Source organism: Myxine glutinosa, chromosome 4, assembly GCF_964187855.1.
Source record: "Myxine glutinosa chromosome 4, kmMyxGlut1.1, whole genome shotgun sequence".
Lineage (NCBI taxonomy): Eukaryota > Metazoa > Chordata > Myxini > Myxiniformes > Myxinidae > Myxine > Myxine glutinosa.
In genome coordinates, this window is record NC_136264.1 from 150,922,099 (window position 1) to 150,948,200 (window position 26,102).

At 42.4% G+C, this 26,102-nt stretch overlaps 2 protein-coding genes across 2 annotated transcripts in view; one reads left to right on the forward strand and one right to left on the reverse strand.

The window, feature by feature from the left end:
* TNFSF10 (TNF superfamily member 10) overlaps positions 1 to 26,102 on the reverse strand; it is a 407,659-nt gene that overhangs the window by 24,007 nt on the left and 357,550 nt on the right. The gene's annotated exons all lie outside the window — the stretch shown is intronic.
* Positions 79 to 24,738, forward strand: LOC137425406 (cold-inducible RNA-binding protein B-like). Its single transcript, XM_078776617.1, has 8 exons — positions 79 to 160; positions 5,722 to 5,875; positions 6,003 to 6,109; positions 11,435 to 11,525; positions 17,047 to 17,173; positions 18,649 to 18,716; positions 20,813 to 20,861; positions 24,203 to 24,738. Exons 2-7 carry the CDS (start codon positions 5,770 to 5,772, stop codon positions 20,836 to 20,838), a joined length of 525 nt encoding a protein of 174 aa, XP_078632743.1. The 5' UTR covers positions 79 to 160; positions 5,722 to 5,769; the 3' UTR covers positions 20,839 to 20,861; positions 24,203 to 24,738.

A 26,102-nucleotide genomic window follows, 5' to 3' on the forward strand; every position in this document is an offset into this window, starting at 1 on the left:
TGTTTGGAAAAGAACAGAACGAGACAAATTAACAACCACGTGACGGGCCGAATTCAGTGACGTAACGAGAACACGTGACCGTTCAGCACCAATCGTAGAAGGTATATACGTCACCACGCCTCACAACGCCTCACGCCACGCATCGCGGCATTTTGTTGAGGTGAGGGTCGGTCGCTATAGAATTTTGTCCTCGATTCGAGGGTATAAGTTGACGGTTCTTGTTCAACCATTTAATGTTCGTTACGTTTCGTAATGTTTATGATATTATTGACGTGTTGAGGCGGTTTTGTTCGCTAAGGGATGTGTGGAGATATCGTGCGCTTTGTGCCTGTGGAGGATTTTTCTTGCCTTCGCTCGCGCCATTTTCTTTTTTTTCCACGAGTAACCGGTTGAGGATTTGCACGTCGTGTTTGACTTTCTGGACCTAAAGGTACTCGGTAGTCGTGTAATCAGATGAATTTTCGACTATCTTTTTTAAATCGAACAGACAATCGGACTACAAGTTGATTTATTATTTTTTAATTTTTTTATTCCCCCCTCTTTAAAAGAGGAATAAAATTTTAAAAAATCAACTTGTAGTCCGATTGTCTGTTCGATTTTAAAAAGATAGTCGAAAATTCATATAAATATAAATAATATAAATATTCTCTTTCATTGTAAGCCATCCTTTGGAATTGTAAGAGAAACATTGATAAATAATATTTATCAATGCTTCTCTTATAATTCCAAAGGCTGGCTTACAATGAAAGAGAATATTTATATTATCTTGATTGCTATTGTCATGAGCATAAAGGGAGGAAAATCCACCTTGAGGATCAGTCGCCATTTCTCAGGGGAGAATTACCACGTGGTGCTTTTCAGCCGTGAGCCGAAGCGTGGTTTTCCCAACGGACGTATCTTGCTTTATCTGAGCAGAAGTCCCGATTAAAGGCAGCTCAAGGGAATGTATGTCATGTAATTGAGAATTTGGCGAAGGAACAATTAAAATTAAACCCGCGCAAATTTATTGTTCCTCAAAATTATTATTTTCCCGGGGGGGGGGGGGGGGGGGGGGGCGGTTGGGGAGCAAGGTATATTAACTTATACATTTAACATTGGTCTCTGCTTGCTTCATTTCCATATCGCTTGCTTCGGGGACGGTTCCACCCTGAAAGGTGAGCTTTTTACTTTGCTTCCAATGGCGGACATGTCGAGGCAGCTAGCTTGGTTAAACCTTACTGTTGGGATCGAACTCTGATCGAGCCTGGCCTTGAAGTACGTTATTCGTCTAAGGAGCTTTGTTTTTCATGGGAATACCGAATAACATCTAAAATTGATGTCACTACTGTGGCGGCGTTGTTGTACGTAATAAATAAATGGGCCTTTGCTGAATGGGGTGTCCAAAATGGACGCTGTAACATTTTCAAACGCAAATTGCTTGATTGAGGCAAATGAGAACGGGGCGATACTGGAGCAAACAACCCAGCACCAAGTAAGTAGAATTGTGTACAATAAACGATATAGATGATGCCGATGGTGTCTGTCGCGCTTTTGTTTTCTGTCCTTCCTGCGAGTTAGCTTATGCGTCCATCTTGTCTACCTCGTGCGTCCTCCCCAGCCCCTCATTCTTACTCGCATCCCCTATTTGTCCAAGTTTCCCTCTTTTGTCCTGTTGTCCCCCCCCCCCCCCCCCCCCCCAATATATATATATATATATATATATGATTTTTTTTTTCTTTCTTCCTACTGTTTCTTTGGTTCTGTTACGTCTTGATCCGTTGTATGCTCCACGACACGAGGCTCGACATTGCATACAAAAAAACACTACCTTGGGTTTGGTTTAGACAAAACTGTTTAACGATCGCCAAGGTGTCATGGAATATTTGATTGCGATAGTTTGGTGGGTTTTTTTTTTTTTGCATAATTGGTGCAAGTGTTGCATGTACAAAAATCTCGTTTGGGACGACATAAGGGATTTTTGTACATGCCACACTGCATACAACACGTGCCAATTTATGTGAATTAGACATGTATAAACTTTTTATTTTTTTTTCCCCCCCTTTTTTTTTTGTGGGTGCCTAAACCCACTAAGGAAAATTTTACACGTGCGTGCACATGCATACATAAACACAAATAACTGGGGATAATTGGAAGTAATACCTGTCGCATAACTACAAAGGCTCAGGCATTAGTGATTAAAAAGAAAGAAAAAAACTAAAAGTCGAACTGAACTTATTTTTTTTACTAAGTTTAAAAGAAAAAACATTTGGTCAAACACTCGTACGATTCTAGTTATCCCTCGGAACTGTGCGCTCTTCACAAAGTGCTCCCATAACTCGAATCATCCCCGTCTGTTGCCCGCAACTGCCGCGGGCTCAACTAGTGTTTATTCACACAACTAGTGTAGTGCCGCGATTGGCACAAGTTGGTCTGATATTGACACAAAATACGTGCCTTCGTGTTCGTCACAGGAGCGCAGTCATCTTGGATTTATCTTCACCATGACACGACGTATCAATTTATAACGACCTTGCTTTCGGTTGCATTTGGCCAGGAAATGGCAGAGGTTGTCGGTCATTAATTCGAAGCTATGAGACTGCACTCGCTGATGGACATCTGAGTTTGACGAAATTCCAATTCCGTTCAGACATCTGAAATGGCGACAAAGACAGACAAACGGCTCTTGTATTTTTATTGTTAATTAGGATGAGTAGGCATTTGACGAATGCATATTGGATATCAAATTTTGTGTGAACTATTGGTTCAGATGAGCTTTTTTTTTTTTTTTGAGAAACCCTTTGCGGGCAAAGTATTTAAGCTAGAAAGGGCAATCAGATTGCAGACACAACAGGATTTTTGTGTGGTTTATCGGCATTCTAATTGTATGTGCTTTGTGAATGGACAGTACTCTGTTGAAAAAGGAACGTCCTATACTGACCACCACGAGGTGCATTGGCATTTGTGGATGCAATACCCTTTCCTTTGGCATGGGTAACAATAACTAACTTAACTAAATTGAACATAGCTCGTGCGTGCCCGTATGTGCGGGGAGGTAAGTACGTGGACATACGTACGTTGACGTACGTACCAAAAATAAGGCCTCACTGTCCGGAAGTTCGCATATCGCAGTTAAGATTAATCGCAAATTAGTTTTAATGGCCAATTTTTCAAACAGCGAGGCAGAAACAACACACGCGGTTCCTTCGCTGTAGCTTGACCGTCCGTGCAAAGAAAAATAAAAACTTTCATCGTTCCTTCGGTCTTCGCTCTCGTCCTTCGCTGTTCCTTTGTTCACGTACAAAACGTATGTTTGCTAAATAAATGGCCATAACTTGGTAACCACTTGTCCGATTAATAGCAAACATTGAAAAGGCACATCCTCAGGTCCCCAGCAATATACCTGGCAAGTTTCACTTGGATCGGACCAGTGGTTGTCGAGAAACAGCGGTCAGACATACACACAGATAGACAAAGATTGCTTGCATTATAGAGATTTATCTTCTATACAATTTTTTTGTTTGTCTGCACACGCTAATCTCCTGAACGGTGAAAGATGGGAGGAAACCTCTGAAACAAAAAATATCGGGATGGGCCCCAGGAAGGTTAGAGGCAAGGTGGGTGGTGAGGCCAATCGAGGCCGGCTGGGCCCATTTCGCAATAAATCCACGCATGGATTGCGTCTCCACGCATGGCTGGCGGACTTCCTCTCTAGTCGTAGTCAACGTGTGGCCCTGAATGGGTTTCTCTCATCTCCTCTTCCTGTTCAGGCTGGAGTTCCACAAGGCAGTGTTCTGGGCCCTGTGCTTTTTCTGGTCTTCATCAATGATCTCTCTGACTCTCTTGAAAATCCTCTATCTCTTTGCTGATGACTGTACTCTGTCGCTCCATTCTTCATCCCTCAGATCGGCAGTCTGCTGCCGCCTCACTCTCTGCAGACCTGGACAAAATCACAGACTGGGCAAACAAGTGGAACATGTCTTTCAATCCTGACAAATCTCACACTCTTACAATGTCTCTCCGAAAAGACCGACCCTCCCATCCACTTTCTGAATAATCCTCTCCAAGAAGTTCTGTCACTCAAGCTTTTGGGTCTCACTATCTGCCATGATCTTTCCTGGGAAAACCACATTTCAAATCTGGCCTCCAAAGCCAGTCGCCGACTGGGCATCCTCCGTCGTGCAAAGTCCTTCCTTGGCACACCTGAGCTCCTCACCACATACAAGGCTTTCATCTGCAGCTCAATGGAATACTGCTCTCCCCTCTGGGCTGGTGCTCCTGCCTCACACCTAGCTCGTCTTCACGCTGTTGAAACCAAAGCATTCAGAATCATTAGAATCTCCCGCGATGAAGCTAACTCCAAGGGCCTCTCACTCACTCACCGCAGGCAGGTTGGTGGTCTTTCCATCTTCTACCGACTCCTCTCTGGCCTTGCCCCCCCAGCTCTCTCTGGGCTCTGTCCCGCAAATATTCCTACAGGTCGCACAAGATCTGCCTGCAACCCTCTTATGGTCAAACTGCCAAAATCAAGACTCTCTGCTCACCTTCACTCCTTCATTCCTCTCTTCTCCTGCCTCTGGAACAAACTCCCTCACTCTCTTCAATCCCACTCCACCCTCCAGGTCTTTAAAACTGCTGTTCACCACCATCTCTTATCTTCCCCCATCCAAAACCTTGATCTTTTCTACCCCTGCTAATTTCACCCCAATTCCACTTTTTTGAAATACCAACTTCTGTCCTGGAAGTCCTTTGGTGTCCTTGTGTTTTATACTTCTCCCTCCACCCCCCCCCCTTCCCACGCCTCCTCCCCCCAAGCCCTCTCCCTTCCACACATCTCCCTGCTCTCAAATGTTTGTGTGCTTCCCCTTCTCTCCCCATCTTGTTTTCCGCTCCCTCTTTTTGTGTGTTTTGTTTGTCTGGTTGATTTGTTTGTGAAGTAAATGTTAGCTCTTTCACGAGCCTCGATTCAGTATACAAAAAAAAAAAAAAAAAATCTTTCAAAATTCTCTTGAAGTACAACTTATGCACCTCATAGGAATATCTCACTGATTGCAACACGTGCTTTCAAAATTCTCTCGCGGGGCCGACAGAAGAAAGAACAAGGAATCGTTGAGCACCAACTGATACTGGGCTTGCGTCAGACTTGTGTACAGAAGATTAAATTCATTCAAAAAGAACCCGGGTGCATTCAGCTAGTATAATATAATTAATTGAATACAATATAATAATCTAAAATAATATTACAATATACAGTAATTATAATTAACATATTAATAATTATAATTTGAATTGTAATGAATTATAATGAAATATATAATTATAATTGAATATATTAAAATAAAATAAGGAAATTGAATATAATAATTAAACTAAAACAAAAATGCAGGGCAGTGTATTTGGATACACTGTTCTGCATTTGAATTTTCAAATTTCTTTTTCTTTTAAAATGCGAGCTTCATGGTGAACAAATACCATTGCTGACTTGGTGTTTTTAGTAAATTGAACTTTATTTGTTTATTGTGCAGAATATTAAATTATTTTAGGATAATTTAGTGCTGATTTTAAATAATTTTCCATTTTTTTTTTCAGGTTTAAGGGAAAAAAATTTTATTGCTTTGATCTGTTCATTAAATGCAGATTCCAAAATTATCCCAATTGGTGATTCTTCCTCATCGAATGTTGAGCATCTTGTTGAGGTGAAGGATTTTCTCCTCCCTACATATACCCCCATCCATCCCTCTTTAGACACCTTTCCCCTCCAGTACGTTGGAAGGAAGTACAAGCATACAAGTCATGGAGGTAGAGAATGTTGGCAAGCTGTTTGTTGGTGGACTAAACTTTGACACAACTGAGGATGCTCTCGACTCTATATTTTGCAAATATGGACCACTTCTGGAAGGTACTCTTTGCTTGACCTTGTGGGTTGTGGAGGCTATTTGAGGTACCGCTCTGCATTTGGGCTTTTATGTTTTTATTTTGTGAGATTCTCGTGTTTCTTTTCATATATTTCTAACTTGTTTACCCAGTGCTGCTGATGAAGGACCGGGAGACGCACAAGTCGAGAGGGTTTGCCTTTGTCACATTTGAAAACCCAGACGACGCCAAAGATGCAGAAAAGGATTTGAATGGCAAGGTTGGTGAATTCTTTCTGTGGTTTTTGACCTCCACTATCACATTCAAATGTATGATCTTAACGATTGAAAGTATAAATGTTTTCATTTCAAATTGCATTTTTGGCTGTAGATTGTTAATGCAATGGCTTTTGCTCTTCTCCCTCAATTGACTTTTCCACCTCTTAGGTAGCATTACTACACGCTGTACTTTCAGCCTAATGCGTTTCTTGGTAGCAATATGTGCATATAATGGCTTCCAGTGACCCTGTTGGTCTGTTTGGGAAGGCAAATGTAAATGTTTTAATATATTTATGTTTTTTGTATACAAAGTCGAGGCACATGTAAGAGCACATTAAACACAAACATGAACGGACACAAAACATTTATTAAAGGGAGGGGGAGATTGAGGGAAGCACACAAGTACAACAACATAAGAGAACAGGAATGTCGGTAGATCTGTGGGAGGGGTGGCGGTGGGTACACTGAGTGGGCGTATTACACGGTATAAAGCAAGTGGACACCAAGGAATTTCAGAAATGAAATCGGCCATTGAAAGGTGGATTTGGGGTGTATTAGCGGGGGTAGAAAAGATCAAGATTTTAGATGGGGGAAGATAGGTGGTGGTGAACAGCTGTTTTAAAGAGCTGGAGGGAGGAGTGGGATTGAAGTGTGTGAGTTTGTTCCAGAGGTGGGAGAAAAGAGGAGTGAAGGTGAGCAGTCTTGATTTGGCTTGTTTCACCAGAAAAGGGTTGCTGGTAGATCTTGTGCATCCTGAAGGAATGTTTGGGGGACAGAGCTGGGGGTGCTAGGCCAGAAAGGAGTCTGCAGGAGACAGCTCAGAAACCTGCCTGCGGTGTGCGAGTGAAAGGCACTCGGAATCGGCTTCATCGCTGGAGATACCAATTGTTCTGAAAGCTTTGGTTTCGACAGCGTGAAGCCAAGCTAGGTGTGACGCAGGTGCACCAGCCCAGAGGGAAGAGCAGTATTCCATCAAGCTGTGGATGAAAGCTTTGTATGTGGTGAGCTCAGGTGTGCCAAGGAAGGACTTCGCACGATGGAGAATGCCCAGTCGGCGACTGGCTGTGTAGGCCAGCTTGAAAATGTGGTTTTCCCAGGATGTATTGTGGCAGATCGTGAGACCCAAAAGCTTAAGTGACAGAACTTCTTGGAGAGGATTGTTGAGAAAGTGGATGGGAGTGTTGTCCAGTTGCTTTTCGGAGGCATAGTGGGAGTGAGATTTGTCAGGATTGAAAGACATGTTCCACTTTGACCAGTCTGATTTTGTCCAGGTCTGCAGAGTGAGGAGGCTGGAGACTGCCAATCTCAGGGTTGAGATCAAGAGCGGCAGAGAGTGGTCATCAGCAAAGAGATAGAGAAGATTTTCCAGAGTCTGAGAGATCACTGATGAGACCAGAAAAAACAGAAGTTCAATTTGGCCAGGTTGCCGGCACAATTTTATGGAAACCACTGATCTTTTAATATCTAAATGATCCCCTCAACCTCACTCCACCCCTCCCTTCCCCACTCATACAGTGCAGCGTTTCTCACATACAATAATCTTTATCTGTATTTGTCAAAGTTGGAATTTGGAATCAGGAAAAGCATCCACCTGCACACCCACCCCTCAAAGCCTGATGTCCCTTCCCCCCCCCCCCCCCCCCCTCTTTCTGCATACTATGTATACAAAAAAATATACATGAGCAACGCTTCTAGATTTGCTTCTGGATGTAGTTTCCAGATTTACGTCTCTGGAGGATGGCCTATGCATAGATGAACGCCTTGTCTGCAAAGCATCCAGGGGTCCTTTGCGTTGGTTTGATTCTTTCCATTAGATGGAAATGTTACTGGTATTGGAGATTGCATTTTATTTGGAACAGGCATTCACCAACTCATTACTTTGTAGTTTGCATGTAGGGGATTACTTTGTTGGTTTGAAAAGGAAGTGACGGTTGGAAAGTAGAATGGGCATGGTTGCACGAAGGAAGTGAAATGGTGTATTTTTTTATTTTTTTATTTTTTTTTTATATAAATATAAATAAATGTAGCATCATTTGCTGGGGGTGCAGTTGTTTTGCTAATGCAGAGCCCTTTGTAGGGGAGAGCAGGAATTTGGTCATGGTTCTGGTGAGGGTTCTCACTTTGGAAGAACACCATGGGGTCTTTAATGTCCACCAACTAATGCTGGAAGATGGGACGTAAAGTTTAGCGTCGATTCAAGCGATAGCACTGTCTTACCCTGCCTGCCAAGCACCTGCATGACAGTTTATAGTCATGTGAAAAAGTAAGTACACCCCATGTAAAGTTTTGACTTTTTCAACATATTTCAACATACAGCTATTTGATCTTCATTTCAACAATATTGATAGATAAAGGTGATATAATATAACAAATATCATGAAACATTTACATTTTGTAGTCGATTGTATAATTTAAATAAACATAAATACAAATTTTGCATGTGGAAAAAGTAAGTGCACCCCATGAAATGTTTTTTTTATCTTTTTAACATGTGGACGTATCGACATTTGATCTTCATTTAAATAGTATCTATATATATATATAAAACTGTGTGTAATGTTACCGATAGACTCCTAAACGGAGAGGCTCACGAACTTGATATTTGGCACAAACATGGCCATTGAGCCTGGTACGAACATGGTCGACCTAAAAAATTATTTCATAATATTTTTTAACCATATTTTTGCCTCAGCGCATTTCAGCGAGGAATATGACCGGAATGGCAGAGCAGCGCGCTGATTCGCTCAGAGCGATCACGTGATGTTCCAACTTTGCCGCCATAATCTCAGTTATGCGTTCGCACGTAATTCAGTTTTTTCACATTTCAGCGAGGAACATTGCCATTCACACCACGTAGGTTTTTTTTTTCTTTCATCATTAGATCCATATTTTTAGCCATAATGTAGCGTAGCTAACGTAGCATTAGCATAACGTAGCGATCCTTGCTCAGGATCTTCGTCAGGTTCGCGAGCGAGTTAGCCAAAACGTAAAAGTGAAAATATATCGAATTTTTAATTCATATTTACCTCAGCGCATTTCAGCGAGGAACATTATACACGGAATCTCAGCTTGTCGCAGAGCAGCGCGCTGATTCGCTCAGAGCGATCACGTGATGTTCCAACTTTGCCGCCATAATCTCAGTTATGCATTCGCACGTAATTCAGTTTTTTCACATTTCAGCGAGGAACATTGCCATTCACACCACATAGGTTTTTTTTCACTTTCATCTGATATTTGTGATTTATTTCAAACAAGCTATTTCCCATCTACACGGCCATGTATTCCTATTAACGTTATGTAAAGTACATAAATTGTGTGGATTACATCATTTGTGGATGTGATCAATTGCCAGTAACCATCTATATCCCTCCCCTCCCCTTCCCTCCTCCCCTCCCTCCGGCTCCCCCTCCCTTTCCCCCCTCCCTCCCCCTCCCTTCCCCCTCTTTCCCCTCCCCTCCCCCTACCTTTCCCCCTCCCCCTCCCTTTCCCCCATGCTCCTCCCTTCCCCCCTACCCCTTCCTTTCTGCCCTACCCCTTCCCCTCCCCCCTCCCGCTCCCCCTCCCCCACCCACCTCCCCCTCCCACCTCCCCCTCCCTTTCCCCCCTCCCTTCCCCCTCCCCCCTCCACCCTACCCCCCTACCCTTTCCCCTCCCCTCCCCCTCCCTTTCCCCCATGCCCCTCCCTTTCCCCCCCCACCCCTTCCTTTCCACCCTTCCCCCTCCCCCTCCCTTTCCCCCTCCCTTTCCCCCTACCCCTTCCTTTCTGCCCTACCCCTTCCCCACCCCCTCCCCCTCCCCCTCCGTTGTAAAAAGTAAGTACACCGTTGGCTCTAATAGGTGGTATTGCCCCCTTTGGCAGAAACAACCTCAAGGAGGCGTTTCTTATAACTGTCTACCAGTCTCTGACATCGACTGGGAGAAATTTTTGCCCACTGCATAGTTCTTTGAGCTGTGCGATGTTTGAGTGGTTTCTTGCATGCACAGCTCGTTTCAAATCCCCCACAACATCTCGATGGGATTTAGATCCGGGCTTTGACTTGCCATTCCAGAACCCTCCATTTCTTTCTTTTCAGCCATTCCTTGGTGGATTTACTGGTATGTTTAGGGTCATTGTCATGTTGCAAGGTCCACCTTCGGTTGAGCTTCAACTTTCCGACAGATGGCCTCACATTATCCTCAAGCACCCTCTGGTACAATGAAGAATTCATAGTGGATTCTATGATGGTGAGCTGCCCAGGCCCTGATGCAGCAAAGCTGCCCCAAACCATAATATTTCCACCACCATGCTTTACAATTGGTATCAGGTTCTTGTGGTGAAATGCTGTCTTTGGTTTTCGCCAAACATGTTTTCTGGTACTGTGGCAAATAGCTCTACCTTTGACTCATCTGTCCAGAGCACATTGTTCCAGAAGTGCTGGTCTTTGCCTAGGTGTTCATTGGCAAACTTTAGTCTTGCCCTGATGTTCTTTCTGGACAGCAAAGGTTTCCTCCTGGCACACCTCCCATGTAGATCAAATTTGTGCAGCCTCTTTCTCATGGTAGACTCGTGCACTTTGACAACAGTGGCAAGAGCTAGCTGTAGAGGTCCCGTGATGACATTCTGGGGTTCTTTGAGACAGCATCTTGCGGTCTGCTCTTGGGCTGAACTTGCTGGGGTGGCCTGGCCTGAACAAGTTGGCAGTTGTTTGAAATCTTCTCCACTTGTAGATGATCTTCCGGACAGTCGAATGATTGATTTCAAATTGTTTGGAGATCTTTTAAAATCCCTTCCCAGACTCATAGGCATCAATAACCTTCTTTCTGAAGGCCTCAGAGCTCTTTTGATATAGGCATGGTGATGCCGCACACTTCAACAACAAAGAAAAACCAAACTAAATGTCAGGTTTAAATAAGACAGGTTCCTCCAAGATGCTCTCCGACGATGTTCTAATCATTTGTACCTGAGCTAGTGCATCTCATTCTAATTTTAGGTATTTGAAGTAGTGATAAATGTCAGGTACTTACTTTTTCCACATGCGAAATTTGCATTTATGTTTATTTAAATTGTACAAGACTACAATATGTAAATGGTTCATTATATTTGTTGTATTATATCACCTTTATCAATATTGTTGAAATAAAGATCAAATAGCTATGTTATGTTGAAAAAGTCAACTTTACATGGGGTGTATTTACTTTTTCATGTGACTATGTGACTATGTGGGCTAAGTTTATGAATGAACCCAGTCTAGATACAGCTCAGACAAGTCTGAAACTGCAACTGAGCCACCACTAGTCATGACCTAAACTTGACCATTAAACAAGCTGTTTCTGATTCTTCTTTGCAGAGCATTGATGGTCGGACATTAACAGTGGAGCAGGCAAGCCATGGACGTCGAGGGGGCTTCAGAGGTGGTCGTGGCAGTGGTTTCAGAGGTGGTGAGTTTGTCTTTTTTATCCGAAATATCCAAATGAGCTCAATTTGGACAGATGTCACAATTGGTGGAACCCACTTTGAGGAATGAATTATTTTTATGCCTCTTGATGAAGTCTCTGGAGGCATGTTTTTGGGTTGCCCGTGCGTCCTCGATAGGTTTTCATTATCGCGATAACCTAAGAATGGCTGAAGGGATCCAAGTCAAACTTGGTGCATGTATAATGTAAAGATAAACTGATTCGATTTTGTTAAAGGGCAGAGGTCATGTTGGGTAAAGATGTGATACTTGAGAACAGCTGATGGGATTTAAATCAAACTTGGTAAAAGCTTGTATAATAGGCCATGGGCCAGATATGGTCCTCATGCACCCCCCCCCCCCCCCCCCCCCCCCACAACTCTACCACCCTATATATTTTTGAAGCATGGGTCCCCTCAACATGAAATCGACTGGTAACAGTAAATAAACTGTTTCTTACTATTCATTTTTCACACATATTTGATGGTACCCTTAAAATATATCTTTTCCGTGTCGTTATGTTCCCCGAGATGGCTGAAAGTGGTCTGAGTTATATAAGTTATATATCATCTGAAAGGTAATTATCTGCTGGTCATTATAAATGGCATATATTTTAAATTTAGTTACCATTGGCCTCAAAAATCAAGTCGAACAGGTATACCCCATGCTTCGCTGTGCCAACGTAACAGACTAAGATATTCGAACTTATATCTTCAATCCAGCCACACTAGACTTTATTGACATTAACAACTTTCTGGACATTCTTCATAAAAATGCCTTTCATTTCATACCAAATATGTCTTCTTACCAGTAAACATCTATCAGATATGACACTGTAAACAGACCGCAGGTGTGCCGACAATTGCCGCATATGCTTCTCAGATGATCCATGTGGTAACACTGTGCGAACTGTCAACACAATTAAATATGAATTGCTAAATTCACACACAATCGCACCTTATTTGCTACAGTATAACAACATTGCTGCTTTCTAGCTGAGCAACATACAATGCTCAAGTCTGATAGTTTCACAACCTCGTGGCTATGTAACACCTCCTTATCTACAACATCACAAACTACTTCAAAAGCTTTCTTGTGAACTTCTAGTTCTAGCTGATGCTAGATTCTAGCTGATGTTCTAGCTGGTAAATTTCTGAATAGTAGCGAGTGGTTGACAAAGCTGCTTCATTTGCAACATGCATGTATTCCTGTAACGAAATCGAGGTAAAATGTGACTTCATAATATATTGTCAAGTAACAATGAGAAATTGAATGATATTTCACTTTCCAATTAAAGCACCTTCCATGACAATGTCTATCAACGTGATCATTTCGTGCAGTTATCGCAATTGTCGGCATACCTGCATTCTGTTTGAAGTGTCATATCTGATAGATTTTTATTGACAAAAATACACATTTGGTATCAAAAGAAAGGTATTTTTATGAAGAATGTCCAGACATTTGTTATTAATGTCAATCGATTCTCGTGCGGCTGGATTTGAAATATTAGTTTGAATATCTTATTCAGTGTTAGTTTGACACAGCGAAACGTGGGGTATAGCTATACGACTTGATTTTTGAGGCCAATGGTAACACTAAATCTAAAATATATGCCATTTATAATGACAGCAGATAATTAGCTTTCAGATGATATTTTAGGAGTCGCGGAAGGCGAGAGGACGAGGCCATTTCGTAGGGTTCGAAGCTCGTTTATTCGTACAGAAATCTCCAGCACTCTAAACACGAACGGAAGTGGTATAGCTTTTATAAAGCCAAAACCCTCTTCGGAGGGCGTGGCTCCACAACCGCGCGTGTCACCCACAAAACCAAAAGCCCCACAGGCCCGTGCACGTGGATTATGACCAAACGTAAGGTAACCGCGACATGCGAATAAGGTAACTGCAACATGCGCCCCCCCCCCCCCCCCCCCCCCAGAATGCACTCCCACGGGCATGTACGTAGTTCTCAGGCGTGCTCGGCAGTGCCGAGAAGGCTCGAGCAGTGCTCGGCCTCGGTACACGCGAAAAAACGCCGCTGTGGAGTTGAGCCGACCGAGGGGCTGATCAAGGCCTCGGGGGAGGCTGCCAAGGTTCCTCGCGGGCCTCCCGAGGATGCAGAGTAGGAGTAGTAGTTGCGCGAGTTGCAGCTTTCGACACGCGAGCTGTAGCTGTGGAGTTTTTCGCGAGTTGCGAGCAGCAGTGCGCGCGAAGGTAACGAAGCAGCCGTGCTGCCAATGTCTGCGCGTGCAAGAGATGAGCAGCAGTGCCACCCACATCTCGTAACTGCGTTCCTTCGGAGGGTCCTGGAGCAGGCTCGCCTCTCTGGTCGTAGAGCCGAGTGCGGTGTGCGAATCACATGGCTGCTCGTCGTTTCCGAAACTCCGGCAGTTCGATCGAAACTGCGTTCGAAACCGCGCCCGCATCCGTTCGGGAGAAGCCGGGGTCACCAGTTTAGGTGGCTTCCCTGGCCAGGGCGCGCTTGCCGTGTTCGTTTGCAGCCCCCAAATCCGTTCGGGGGCAGCCGGGGTCACCAGTTTAGGAGTCGCAGAAGGCGAGAGGAAGAGGCCATTTCGTAGGGTTCGAAGCTCGTTTATTCGTACAGAAATCTCCAGCACTCTAAACGCGAACGGAAGTGGCACAGCTTTTATAAAGCCAAAACCCTCTTCGGAGGGCGTGGCTCCACAACCACGCGTGCGTCACTTCCACACAACCAAAAGCCCCACAGGCCCGTACTCGTGGATTATGACCAAACATAAATTAACCGTGACATGTGAATAAGTTAACCGTGACATGCGAATAAGTTAACCGCGACATGCGAATAAGGTAACCGCGACAATATATAACTTGTATAACTCAGACCACTTTCAGCCATCTCAGGGAACATAACGACACGGAAAATATATATTTTAAGGGTACCATCAAATATGTGTGAAAAATGAATAGTAAGAACCAGTTTATTTACTGTTACCAGTTGATTTCATGTTGAGGGGACCCTCGTGCTTCAAAAATATATGGGGTGGTAGAGTTGTGGGGGGGTGCATCAGGACCATATCTGGCCCATGGCCTATAATGATGTAATGTGGGTGGCGTCATATCGGTCTCCGTCAGTGCCATTTTAGTTTTTGTCTGCTTGTCACAATGCCATGGAAGGTGAGTGGGCATTCGGGTATTTTTGATGCCAGTAATCAATATGGAGCCAAAAATGTCAAAGGACCTTGTCCATATTGATACATGGTACAGTAAAACCTCGCTGTCTGTGGGGTTACGTTCCTGTAAAACTCTGCGAATGGTAAAATCGAATGGTAAAATCGCAAACTGTGAACAGCTTCTAACATTTAAGTCTAAGATGCGTTCCAGCCTCACGAATCCAAAAATCATTATTTAGTAAGTTTTTAAATAAACTATTTAATTAGAAAAATAAGACAAATTGTAATCTTAGAACAATTTTAAATCAAATAAGTACCATTTACCATCAATACGAAGGCTATTCTACTTGGAGTACCTGTACAGTACAGTGACCCACAGTTCCCTCGTGTCTATTATGTGCTCTTGCCTTGGCGAAGACAGGACTGTGCAGTCTTTCATGGTGTGTTTTGTTGTGTGTGGAGTGGCCTGGCAGGGGGTGCAAGGTGCTATGCAACAGAATGATGAAAATGAAACCGGTGTTCACCACTGTATCGCCCTTTTTCTTCAGGATTATTTTGTTTCTTAAAAATGCTGCTTTATACGGTTCCTTTTTTTGTTGTTACATCCTCATTGGAAGTGTTTAAAAATTAAGTTTAGAAACTTTTCAAAACTGAGCGACTAAGTTGGGTGGAGTTATTTTTTTCTCTTTGTGGCACTATCGGAAATGTAATGCAAACTTTAAAGTTTTTCTTTTTTTGGGCTATGTGGTACAGTATTGTAATCTCATGTGTAATGTTAAATTCAAGAAAATACTGCTATCCAAAAATGGAAAGTTTGAAAACAACGAGTTTAAGGTGGGAGGGTTCAATTTTCCTTGGATAAGTGGGAGTATTGGCAGGAGGGAAATGGTGTCTAAAACGTTTGTTCACAATTTCCCATACATGTGGACAGCAAGGTTTGACTACTAGGGGTTTTAAAAACTTTTTTTATTTTGCCCAGCAGTGCACAAGTAAAGGAAATCTCCCACTTCGGGGAAATTGGGAAATGTTTTAAAAAATAAAAAAAATTCGATGTTACCAGGTGACGCTGAAAGTCGCCCATGACAAAGTTACTCCTGCCCACATTGTCCCTTCAAAAGTGTGCCCAAATATTGCCATTTGCTTAAAAGAGTGTCCTCTACTGGTGATCCACGAACATATACCTGAAGGATTAATCCTAAACAGGTGCTATCAGTTTTCTGAATTGTGGTTTGCTTTTTCCTTCCGTCATGACTGCCCTCTGGTTTGATGTGTTGTTGGATTACCGCTTCATTGTTGTCATTGACACTCATTCACTTGCTAGATTTTGAAAATCCATTTTTAGTAAACTTCACAAATGCTGCAGTTTTCTTCAGGAAAAGGACATGACTCTTCGAAACCAGGTAGCAGACAAAAAATGTGTTTTCCGGGAGCCTCAAATCCTGACGTCTTAACCGTTGAAACATTGGAAGTTGACCGTTTGAAAAGGGAGCACATCATAGGAATCATCTACATCATAAGAATCATCAAAATCTGTCGTCAAAGCGTTCCAAAATGTCCATTGCAAATGCCATGCGTTGCTTAGTCGGCTCCATGAGTGCCTGCACCGGCTGAACCTTGTACCTGTACAGCCGCAGTCACGTATGCAGCACTTTGTGTACTGTTGAGGGGTAAGCTGGTAGCAGTGGCAGTGCAGTAACAGTTTTGATTTAATTTGCACCTGGTAGCAGTGCAAATGAATTTCTGGAGGTTTCACTCTAACTACTCTCAAACGTGTTCATCATCCTCGCCACTTGTGCTTGCCCGGCCTACCACCTTCCTCTGCAGGTTGCTCCCAATCCCCATAAACTTTGTGCCACTTGTTAATCACTTGCCGATGATTGCTGCCTTCCATCCGTTGTCCTGAAGCTTCTGACCTGGTCTCTAAACCAGGTAGCACACTTTTTGCTTTCGGGGTCGCACCATTTGCAGTACATGCGACATTGTCACCGGAGACTCCTGAAAATGAAAAGGGGGGGTAACAATAATTTTAAATGTTCCTTCAAGCATCAAACCGCATTGCTGCATATAATTTTTTTTTCGATTATATTAATTACGGTTTCAATTTGTAGCAGTAATTTGTGGCCCCCTTAAAATAACCCAGCACCTATTAAAAAGGTGGGTGACCCTAAGAATCGATCTCAATTCTGGTAGGACAAAATAGTATACCCTTGATATGAAACATCCATAAAATGTTTTTATTTTTGTATCCATCCTAAACAAGTGAGATTCACTCATTCATCTGCCTACATTGCATTTTCAAGTAATTTGAAATGCCTTAAAGGTGTTTGTAGAATTTTGATTACAGCTGTGGATATGGTTGCAGGTTATGGTGGCCGAGGTGGTGGTGGTGGTGGTGGTGGTGGTAGTCGTGGTCGTGATTACTATGGTGATTCCCAGCAACGCACTTTTGGCAGCTCCCGACGGGATGACTATTACGGTCGCAGGGATGGGTAAGCTCTCTAACGATGTAGTATTGCTGCCTTCACTGTTGAAGTTTTTTGGCAAATTTTTAGTTGATTCTTCCTATTTTGACACCATCTCTTCAGGTATTTTTAAGCATTTTATATTTGCTTCATTTGGCACAATGAATTTTGTGATTATGTTGATTGTGGTTAATTGCTGTCGAGTTAAAATTGAAGGTGTGGGTGAAGGTTTTGGTGATAAAAACAGATCCGACATTTGCTTTTGAAGCAAGATGTAGTTGGTGAGTGCGTCAAATTATCTGCATTACGATTTGTCCACATGATTCCCAGGCAATTATTGTCCCCCGTCGCACAGCGGAGCGAAAGGGGGACTATGGTTTTCCCGTCCGTCCATGCGTGTGGGCGTGCGTGCGTAAGCGAAGGACCGCATTCTAATTTGGTGTGGGTGCAACCCACGTCAACATCGAAGATGGCCGCCGCCATGTATGTCTGAACCTTGAGCTGAATATCTTAAAATAAGCGAAGTACCAACTTCTAATCTGGTGTGTGGGTGTATCTAGGCATAAGGAAGAACGCTATTGAAAATTGGGTGGCCACGTCAAAATCCAAGATGGCCGCCTCCATGTATGTCAACCTTGAGCGAAATATAGAGCATGTTTTCTGCGTCTTCCGCTTTGTCAACTCACATCACTTCACCGACGGGGGACCTAGGCGTAACGCTTGTTTGTAGCTGAATTAACACATCTGTATACCAACGAAACAAACACAATAAATTAACAAGATGTCGTGGCGAAATGGTTAGTTTGGGAGGTTGGTGAGATGAAGCCGTCATACCAAAAGCATTTAAAATGTTAAAATGGTATGTATTGCTGCTTTTACCGACGCTCGGCGTTTAAAAAGGATACAGCACAACCATAAATAAAAAAAAAACCACCTTTAGAGGCCATTTTTCCCCGCAAAGCGGGGGTTGGCCTTTTTCGGGAACCGTGGTTGTTGTTGGCTTTTTGGTCCCCTTTTTGAAGCAATGTTTTACGGCCGGATGCCCTTCCTGATACCAACCCTTTTTGCCGCCTTTAACGACAAGCAGGGAATTACCAGTGAACTGGTACTCAATTAGCCGACCTCGGAAGGGTGACAGGTTGAGTCAACCCCCCTGGCGTTAATTCAGCGATCGACCGGGATTCGAACCCAGGATCCTAAGCCGGCACCCTAGCCGCTAGCCCAACACCAGGGTTACAGCACAACAACCATATTGATGGAATTTTGCTTCTGTTTAATGGATTTTTGAACACATGGATGTATTTGCTCTTCCACCCCTGCCCTTGTTTTATTACCCGAGGTTATCCTTCACTAACTCGGTGTTTTTGCAACTGTACATCGATATGGTCTTTCTGTTCACACTCATTCTAACAGCAAATGTAGTTGTACATTATCTTAACCCCATGCTGTTGTTTTTTCGCGCTGGGTAATCTACCGATTTGTGCTCCCCTCCGAATCCCAAGAGGAGACCGGTACTCCCGTGACTACGATGACAGGCACTACAGCCGTGATGAATATGAATCTTACGGTGGTATGTACCAGTGCATACATTTGTTTTTGTTTGTGGCGTTTGTCTGGTTTTCTCTAAACGTTTCATGTTACCATGTATGTACATGATATTAACAGGAGGGCAGATTATTACTTTACCTTTTCCATTGAAGGTGGACCCAAGTTATGTTTTCACCCGTTTGTCTGTCAACAGGATATATCAAAGTTGTGGACGGATTCAGCCAATTCGGTAGAGGTTGGGTGTGTGACTAGGACAAAAAGATTAGATTTCGGTGAAAATCTGTATCCGCATTTGGATACTATAATTTTAAAGTGATTCTTCACCATTGAGAGTTGGGGCCAAAAACGATGTATAGCACGGTATCTGTGTTGTGGACGAGTTATGACAAAACTAGGTGGACGAGTTGGTTAGGTGACAATAACAAGCAGATTCGACTTTGGTACAGGTCTGGGTCTGCATCCAGTGGGATGCAAAACATAAACCGTTCAGCCTGGTGGAATTCCTACATGTATTTGACATGGCTACATAATTGGAGAGCACATCATGAGCAAAATACTAGGTAAGTGATGTCACTCCAAATTGTTCTCATAGGTGAGTGATTAAATTTAAGGGGAAGTAACTCCAAATAAGCAATAAGACAAAGTTGTTTGATCTAATGAATTCACATGAGTTTTTTTGAATTTACAGCCAAATCGAATAACTTACCTAATGCAGTAATGGAGTAGTATCAGGAGGAACCCAAATAAACAAAGATGGAGTCATAAGGAGGAACCTGGGTAGGATTCGGGTTTCAGCTACTAGTCCTCTACTCTCAAACCCATCCAGGCTCAGCCAAGTGAGCTTTGAAAAAGGGATTTGCAACGTTCACCCCCCTCTGTGGACAAAAACATAGGACAGTGGGTCATGAAGCTCACCAGGTCATGAAGCAACAGTCAAACACCCCGCAGACCCAGATCCCCCTTGTCCCTGGTTTATTTTAATTTTTAACAAGTCTTGATCTAAAAAGGAAAGATGGGAGGACCAGAAGGAACCATGCACACCAACAGAAAAAAGTGTTCAGAAATACTGTGCTGCTTCTTACTTTATCACCACTGAATGTATACAGGAATACACTACAAAAATCAATACATAGGCCCTCAATTTATGAAGTTCCCTTTCGGGTTAACACTGGCATGAGTCTGAGAAGTAATTATGAACACAGGAGTATGACTGGATAATGATTTTCACCAAAATCCAATCACTTTGTCCTTTTCACACACCCAACTTGTCCAAGTTTCATCTGAATCTTTCCGTAACTTTTTGAGATGTTACTTCCATGGTGGCAAAGGTAAAGAGCAAGCAACAAATTTACTTGCCTGAAACGAATGCAAAGTGAGGCTGGTGTGTGTGAGCGATCGCTCGCCATTCATGAGCTGATTAATGGTTTCTGCTAATAATATTTTGATTTGGGGGGTGGGCACGGATGCATAGATTTTGCTTTGTTTTATCAGCTGTTTTAGTTTTGATATACGTACTGGGTTATTTTATTACCCTCGCCAGAGGGTATTGCATTTGAGTCCGTTTCTTTGTCCGCACAGAAAAAAAAAATGATTTTCTCTGCAACCGTTGGTCTGATTGACAGGAAATTTTCACCATTGGTGCAACTCCACCTGTGGAATTTTTTAATGATAATTTTGTCACGTGGTTTGGCCGCCATCTTTGAAAAATCGAAAAACCTTGCACCTCTATCTTGGAAAGCACTGAATAGAAACAATTGAGACATGGCTCATTGTAAAGAACTCTCCATGGGGAATAAAATATGTTGTCATAGGTGCCTCCATTATGACGTCATAATTCGATAAGTACAAAACCATCTGAGCAAGATAATTTCTTGTCATGTCGGCATAAATTGGTGGAGAAAAAAAAAATTAATGTAATCTATCACGTGGTTCGGCCGCCATATTTGTTTTAAAACAAAAACCTGAAAAACCACAAATACATCCTGGTGAGGGTTTGCACTCTGATCTTTTTCTTGTTACATTTGTATTTGTTGCTTGCCTTCAATGGCACAATTGTCAGGTCTAAATGAATGAATGAATCGCATGATTGGTGTTGGTAACCGATTGTCTCGCCTGTAGATCAAGGAAAAAGTTGGAAGCGCTGAGAGCTGAGGACAGCCGAGCCAAGGTGAGCTCATGGCAGTTTGGTGCTGAGGGTTAGCATGTGGGCTTTGTTTTGGGGTAAAATTTAATTTAAGGGGACAGACATGCTTTTGTGTACTGTCAGGATTAATTTATATAGACATTGTGACAATAAATCTTTAGCTTTTTCTTTTCTTTTCTTTTTTCTTTTTCTTTTTTAAAATTGTTTTATACAAGATCGAGGCTCGTGCAAGAGCTAACAATCACAAAAAAAACTGACACACAAAACACAAAGGGAGCGGGTGACGAGATGGGGAGGGAAACACGTACAACAGCAGAGAACAGGGACATCAGGAGATCTGTGGGAGGGAGAAGGGGTGGGGGGTGCGAGAGGTATAAAACACATGGATAATGCTGGGACTTCCAGGAAAAGTTGGTATTTCAAAAAAGTGGATCTGGGGTGAATTAACAGGGGTAGGAAAGATCAAGGTTTTGGATGGGGAAAGATAAGAGATGGTGGTGAACAGCTGTTTTAAAGACCTGGAGGGAAGTGGGATTGAAGAGTGGGAGTTTGTTCCAGAGGTGGGAGTAAAGAGAAATGAAAGAGTGAAGGTGAGCTGAGTCTTGATTTTGGCAATTTCACCAGAAGAGGGTTGTTGGCAGATCTTGTGACCTTTCGGAATATTTGGGGGACAGAGCACGGATAGAGCTGTGGGAGCTCGGCCAGATTGGAGTTTTATTTGTGAAGATGAATCTTTAGCATCTTTAGTCTCGATTTTGACCCCCACAGCTCTCGTGCCGGGGGTTGGGGGGGCGAAGGCATGGGAAGGTGTGGAGGGATAGGAAAAAATAATTATATATATATATATATATATATATATATATATATATATATATATATGTATATATATACACATACACACTTGTTTTTGTATCTACTAACACTGCACATCTGGATTGGAGTTGATGGGGTTTTCTTATGTTTGAGGAAGGGAAGAAGTATGGTCTGAACAGCTTTCTTGGTCTTCTGGTATACTGCAGCTCCTGAAAGCAATTCTCCTCATTATGAAGGGTTTTGGGAAAGTTTGGCAAAATATTTACTCGAAAGTCAGACAATCACTTGAACAGACCACCTGTGACTGAAACCGAACCTGGAACTGGTAAATGTAGAGGAACTTGATCGGCCGGAAGACAAAAAAAAAGTATACAAACTTAATTCAACATTGGCACTATGAGACGGATGGAATTTATTTTTCAGCTCGGTGATCTCTCCACTCCTTTTTTTTTTTCTTTTTTACCCTCGCCTGAGGAGAGGGTATTGCATTTGAGTTTCTGTCCGCACAGAATAAATATGATTTTCTCTGCAACTGTTGGTCTGATTGATAGGAAATTTACACCATAGGTGCAACTCCACCTGCAGAATTTTTAATGATTATTATGACGTCGTGTCACATGGTTCGGCCACCATCTTGGAAAACCCGAAAAACTTTGCACCTCTATCTCCGAAAGTGCTGAATAAAAAAAATTGACGCCTCATTATAAAGAACTCTGTGGGGAATAAAATGTGTTAATGTCATTGGTGCCTCCATTATGACGACATAATTCGACAAGTACAAAACTTCATCCAATCAAGATAATTTATTGAGCATAATCTAGGAATATATTTGTGGGGGGTGGGAATCAGTCACGTGGTTCGGCCACCATATTTGTTTTAACACGAAAGCCATAAAAACCACTGAAAATACATCCTGGCAAGGGCTTGCAATCTGTGATTGCTCTTTCTTTCTTCATAATTATGTTCGACTTCATCAGCTCAAATCCCTTCATGTGTTTGAGAATTCACGCCTTGTGCTTGAGTATCTTCCTGATCGTAGACCGTTTAAGTCAAAAGACAGCGAACATCTGATTTGCAATGGAGTTTCCCCTCTCTGACCGTTTTATGATTTTCATTTCCAATGTCAGGTTCTTGTATCTCCCTATAATTCACCAAATGTCCGTCTGTCTGGCCGTTCGAAGGTACTGCAAAAACGGCTGAACCGATCGCAACGATGTTTTGGGTGGGTAATCCTCGGACCCCCTGGAGTAAAATAGGCAATATGGTTTTTCCAAGATTTCCAATTTGCCAGTTTTCCAAACACAATGGAATAATATTTACCGATTTGAACAGTGATGTGGCTTTTGTTGAAATTCCCAGGAGAGAGATGATCGACTCCTGACGAACTCTTCCTATATAAACGTGCGGCAGCATGTGCAAAGCGACTGAGAAACAGGTGTAGCGGCCGCTTCCGTTTTGCAGAATTCAATCTTTTTTTTCAAAACAGGCGTGGCATGTATTGTTTAGATTTTGATTTGCGTGTGATATGATTCACCGGATGTTTACATGAATCGTTTAAAATAAAAAAAAGCCTTCAATTTCTGATATTTTGCCTTTTCATTTGGGCTTCCCAATTGAAGCCCCACCCATAGGGCGGGTACCGTTGCTCGTGTATTCAATGCATGAACATCATTTGCTCGTGTTAATGGTGTATTGCACTTCTGACATTCTGATTCTCAAACCCAAGCAGAGGCTACAGCGCAGTTTAATTCAGGGCAGATGTTTAAAAAAAATGTTTTGCCCCCATCGAGAAGTGGTTAAAAAAATTATGAAGTGTAAATCCAAGTGTCCATACTTTTCCAATGGTGACGAGTCGAAACTTGAACTTTAACGAGAACTTTTGAACCTTGAAAAATCAGTCTAGCTTATCCATTGCATCATATCATGCATTCAAAGGCACTTTTTTTTTTAATCACACACCATCCTCCACAACACAAATACGGTAGTTATAAATTTGCCATTTAAGATGAAAGGTTTTAAATGTTTTTGTATTTCAGATTTTTAAAGATAAAAAAAAACAACTTTAATCTGTAAAATTTGAAGTCGTTGCTGAGACGAAAGGAAAATTGATGATCACTGTCCTCTGTCCATTCATTCGTTTGCTTCCCACCCCCTCCCCCATGGAAGGATTTTTCAAAATTGTGTAGGGATTATAAGATTTGTGACTTCAAAAATCCTTCCCCCTTACTTTGAAGTTTCTGTGTATCTTTTTTTTTTTTTTTTGGGTGGTAGATTTGACCCGTCAGACTTTTATGAACATCACATTGTCTGGTTCATTCATACCTGTGTAGCCAAGCAAAATGCAAACCTGCGGTTTACTTTCAAGTGCAATCCATCATATCTGAACCATACTGAGACGGCCAACCAAGTTTGCAGCCTGCATCCAGCCACCAAGTCATTACAGTCACCACATGTTGATCAAAGCAGTCTGTCCCAGCGTTCTCCATACCGTCAGTGCCAGCAGCTCTCCCACCCTGACTTACCACGCCTTTCTCACCAACCTGTCCTTTTAGATTCCTACACGGATTAACCTGTGAACTCCACGTCCCAAATTGCGTCCATGCAGTGAATACTTCCAGGCCTCACCACCCAACCACCATGAAACCTGGCTCTCAGCTCGGCCTCCTTCAAAGTGCTATAGGATTTGCTTTTCTTTGGATTCTTGATCACAAAGTAAATTGTTTTTTTTTTTTGATTTATCATGTTCAGCTTTTGTATTATTGATGATTTAATGCTAGTATATTTTTTTGTGTGTGTGGGACTTAGAAATTTTCACGTTAATTGATTGCGCCCTTGATATGGATAGGTTGGTTTTGTTCTACTTGGTCTTTTGAACTTCATTAAGCTGAAAAGAAGGTTCGTCGTGTTTTCATATCCAAATACTCCACAGTCATGATAAAGGGTCTTTTCAGTGTCGAATCCCTTCAGTCAAGTGTGGTCCCATTTGAGCCTCTTTAGTTTTGTTCGTCTGCTCAATATCGACAGCCTGGCTGCCTTGCTGATGTACTGTTCATCTCATCTACTCATTAAAAAGTTTTTCCCACTCCAACCTGCACACTGTACTCAATGAACACCTCTGCAAACTGCCTCAGATACTGCCAATCATGCTGATTATTCCCAAAGATTCCATCCTTGAGTTGACAAGCTTCAAATGCGAATGTGGCTCCCATGAAATTTATCTGATTAAATTTAAAGTCTTCCTTATCGTAGGTGAAACATTTAGGAACTTCAAGGTGGATGTACTTGGCAAGCAATTATTTTAATGTAGTTTCCAACAGGCAACCATAAAGCCCATATTGGAAGTTCTTTATGCTAAGGTGCTGATCATAAAATTGCCACTTTTCACAAATACCATTCTTAGAGGTCGACAATTGGCACATTTGACGATAGTAAAGACGACCATTATTTTTCTTGCTAACGGAGGATTTTTTTCCCCATTTGCAAACGAGAAGTGTTTTGATTTTGAAAAGCCACAAGTACTTCTTAATTTAGAACACTGAATTGTGCAAGGGACTTTGGGAACTGCAAGCTGCCAGCCATTGAAAGGAAAGTACTTTTTAATTTTTTTGCCCTTGATCTTCGCAAAAGTTAAAACTAGCCTTCACAAAGAATAATATTCCATCGAATTAGCAATGCAAGTGTTGGCCTGTAGCTGTAGCCAACTCGCTCATCAGAACCCCTGGCTCGTGATATTGAAGCAAAGTTCAACTCACATGTTTGTCCTTTACCAACAAATGTCCTTGTTGTTCATGGTAAATTGCACTGGTCTTTCCTGCCTGATTTTTCTGTACATGCTCTTCCATGAACCTTAAAAAAGATTGGAATTTTCTCAACCATGAATTCCCAAGCTCTCCACTGCTAACCAAACATTTAACATTCTGTTGGTGGCAAGTTGGATTTATTGCTGCATCAATCACCTGGCCAAGGATGCTAATTGTTAATATGTGCACCTACTTTATTGAAGTTTTTCGTATTGATTGGTGAGTACTGATTTGATTGGATGATGGAGATGACCTCATTATCAAGGTCGAGGTGAAATACTTCAAATTGGTTACATGTTAGTTGTGCAACTCTCCTGCAGCCAACTTAGTTTTTCAATTTCCTACATCTTTCCTCTGATCTTTCCAATTTGCATGTCTTGTGAAATTTAATTTGCATAAATAGGGAAATCTTATTTCATTCTCGATTTGAGCTCGAGCATGTGTTCATTCAACGCTGTGCATCCTCTGGTCTCAGGGTTACTTTTACCCTTGCAGTCCATCTCATTGTGGCAGGGAAGTGCCATTTCTGGACATTGTCATCTTGTGCAAGTGAAACTCTGGATTTAGCTTGTCAACGGCCTTTTATCGTATTGCAGAATATTTGCAGTTCAAGCCGTTTGTCAATAGACGTTTTGTGATTCTGATGTGATTA

What these genes read in the sequence shown, in the direction of transcription:
- LOC137425406 (XM_078776617.1), top strand. Translation starts at nt 5,770, where the DNA reads ATGGAGGTAGAGAATGTTGGCAAGCTGTTTGTTGGTGGACTAAACTTT. An exon ending in ATATGGACCACTTCTGGAAG is followed by an intron (nt 5,876 to 6,002) that starts GTACTCTTTGCT and finishes TTGTTTACCCAG; the next exon opens with TGCTGCTGATGAAGGACCGG. An exon ending in TGAATATGAATCTTACGGTG is followed by an intron (nt 18,717 to 20,812) that starts GTATGTACCAGT and finishes TCTCGCCTGTAG; the next exon opens with ATCAAGGAAAAAGTTGGAAG.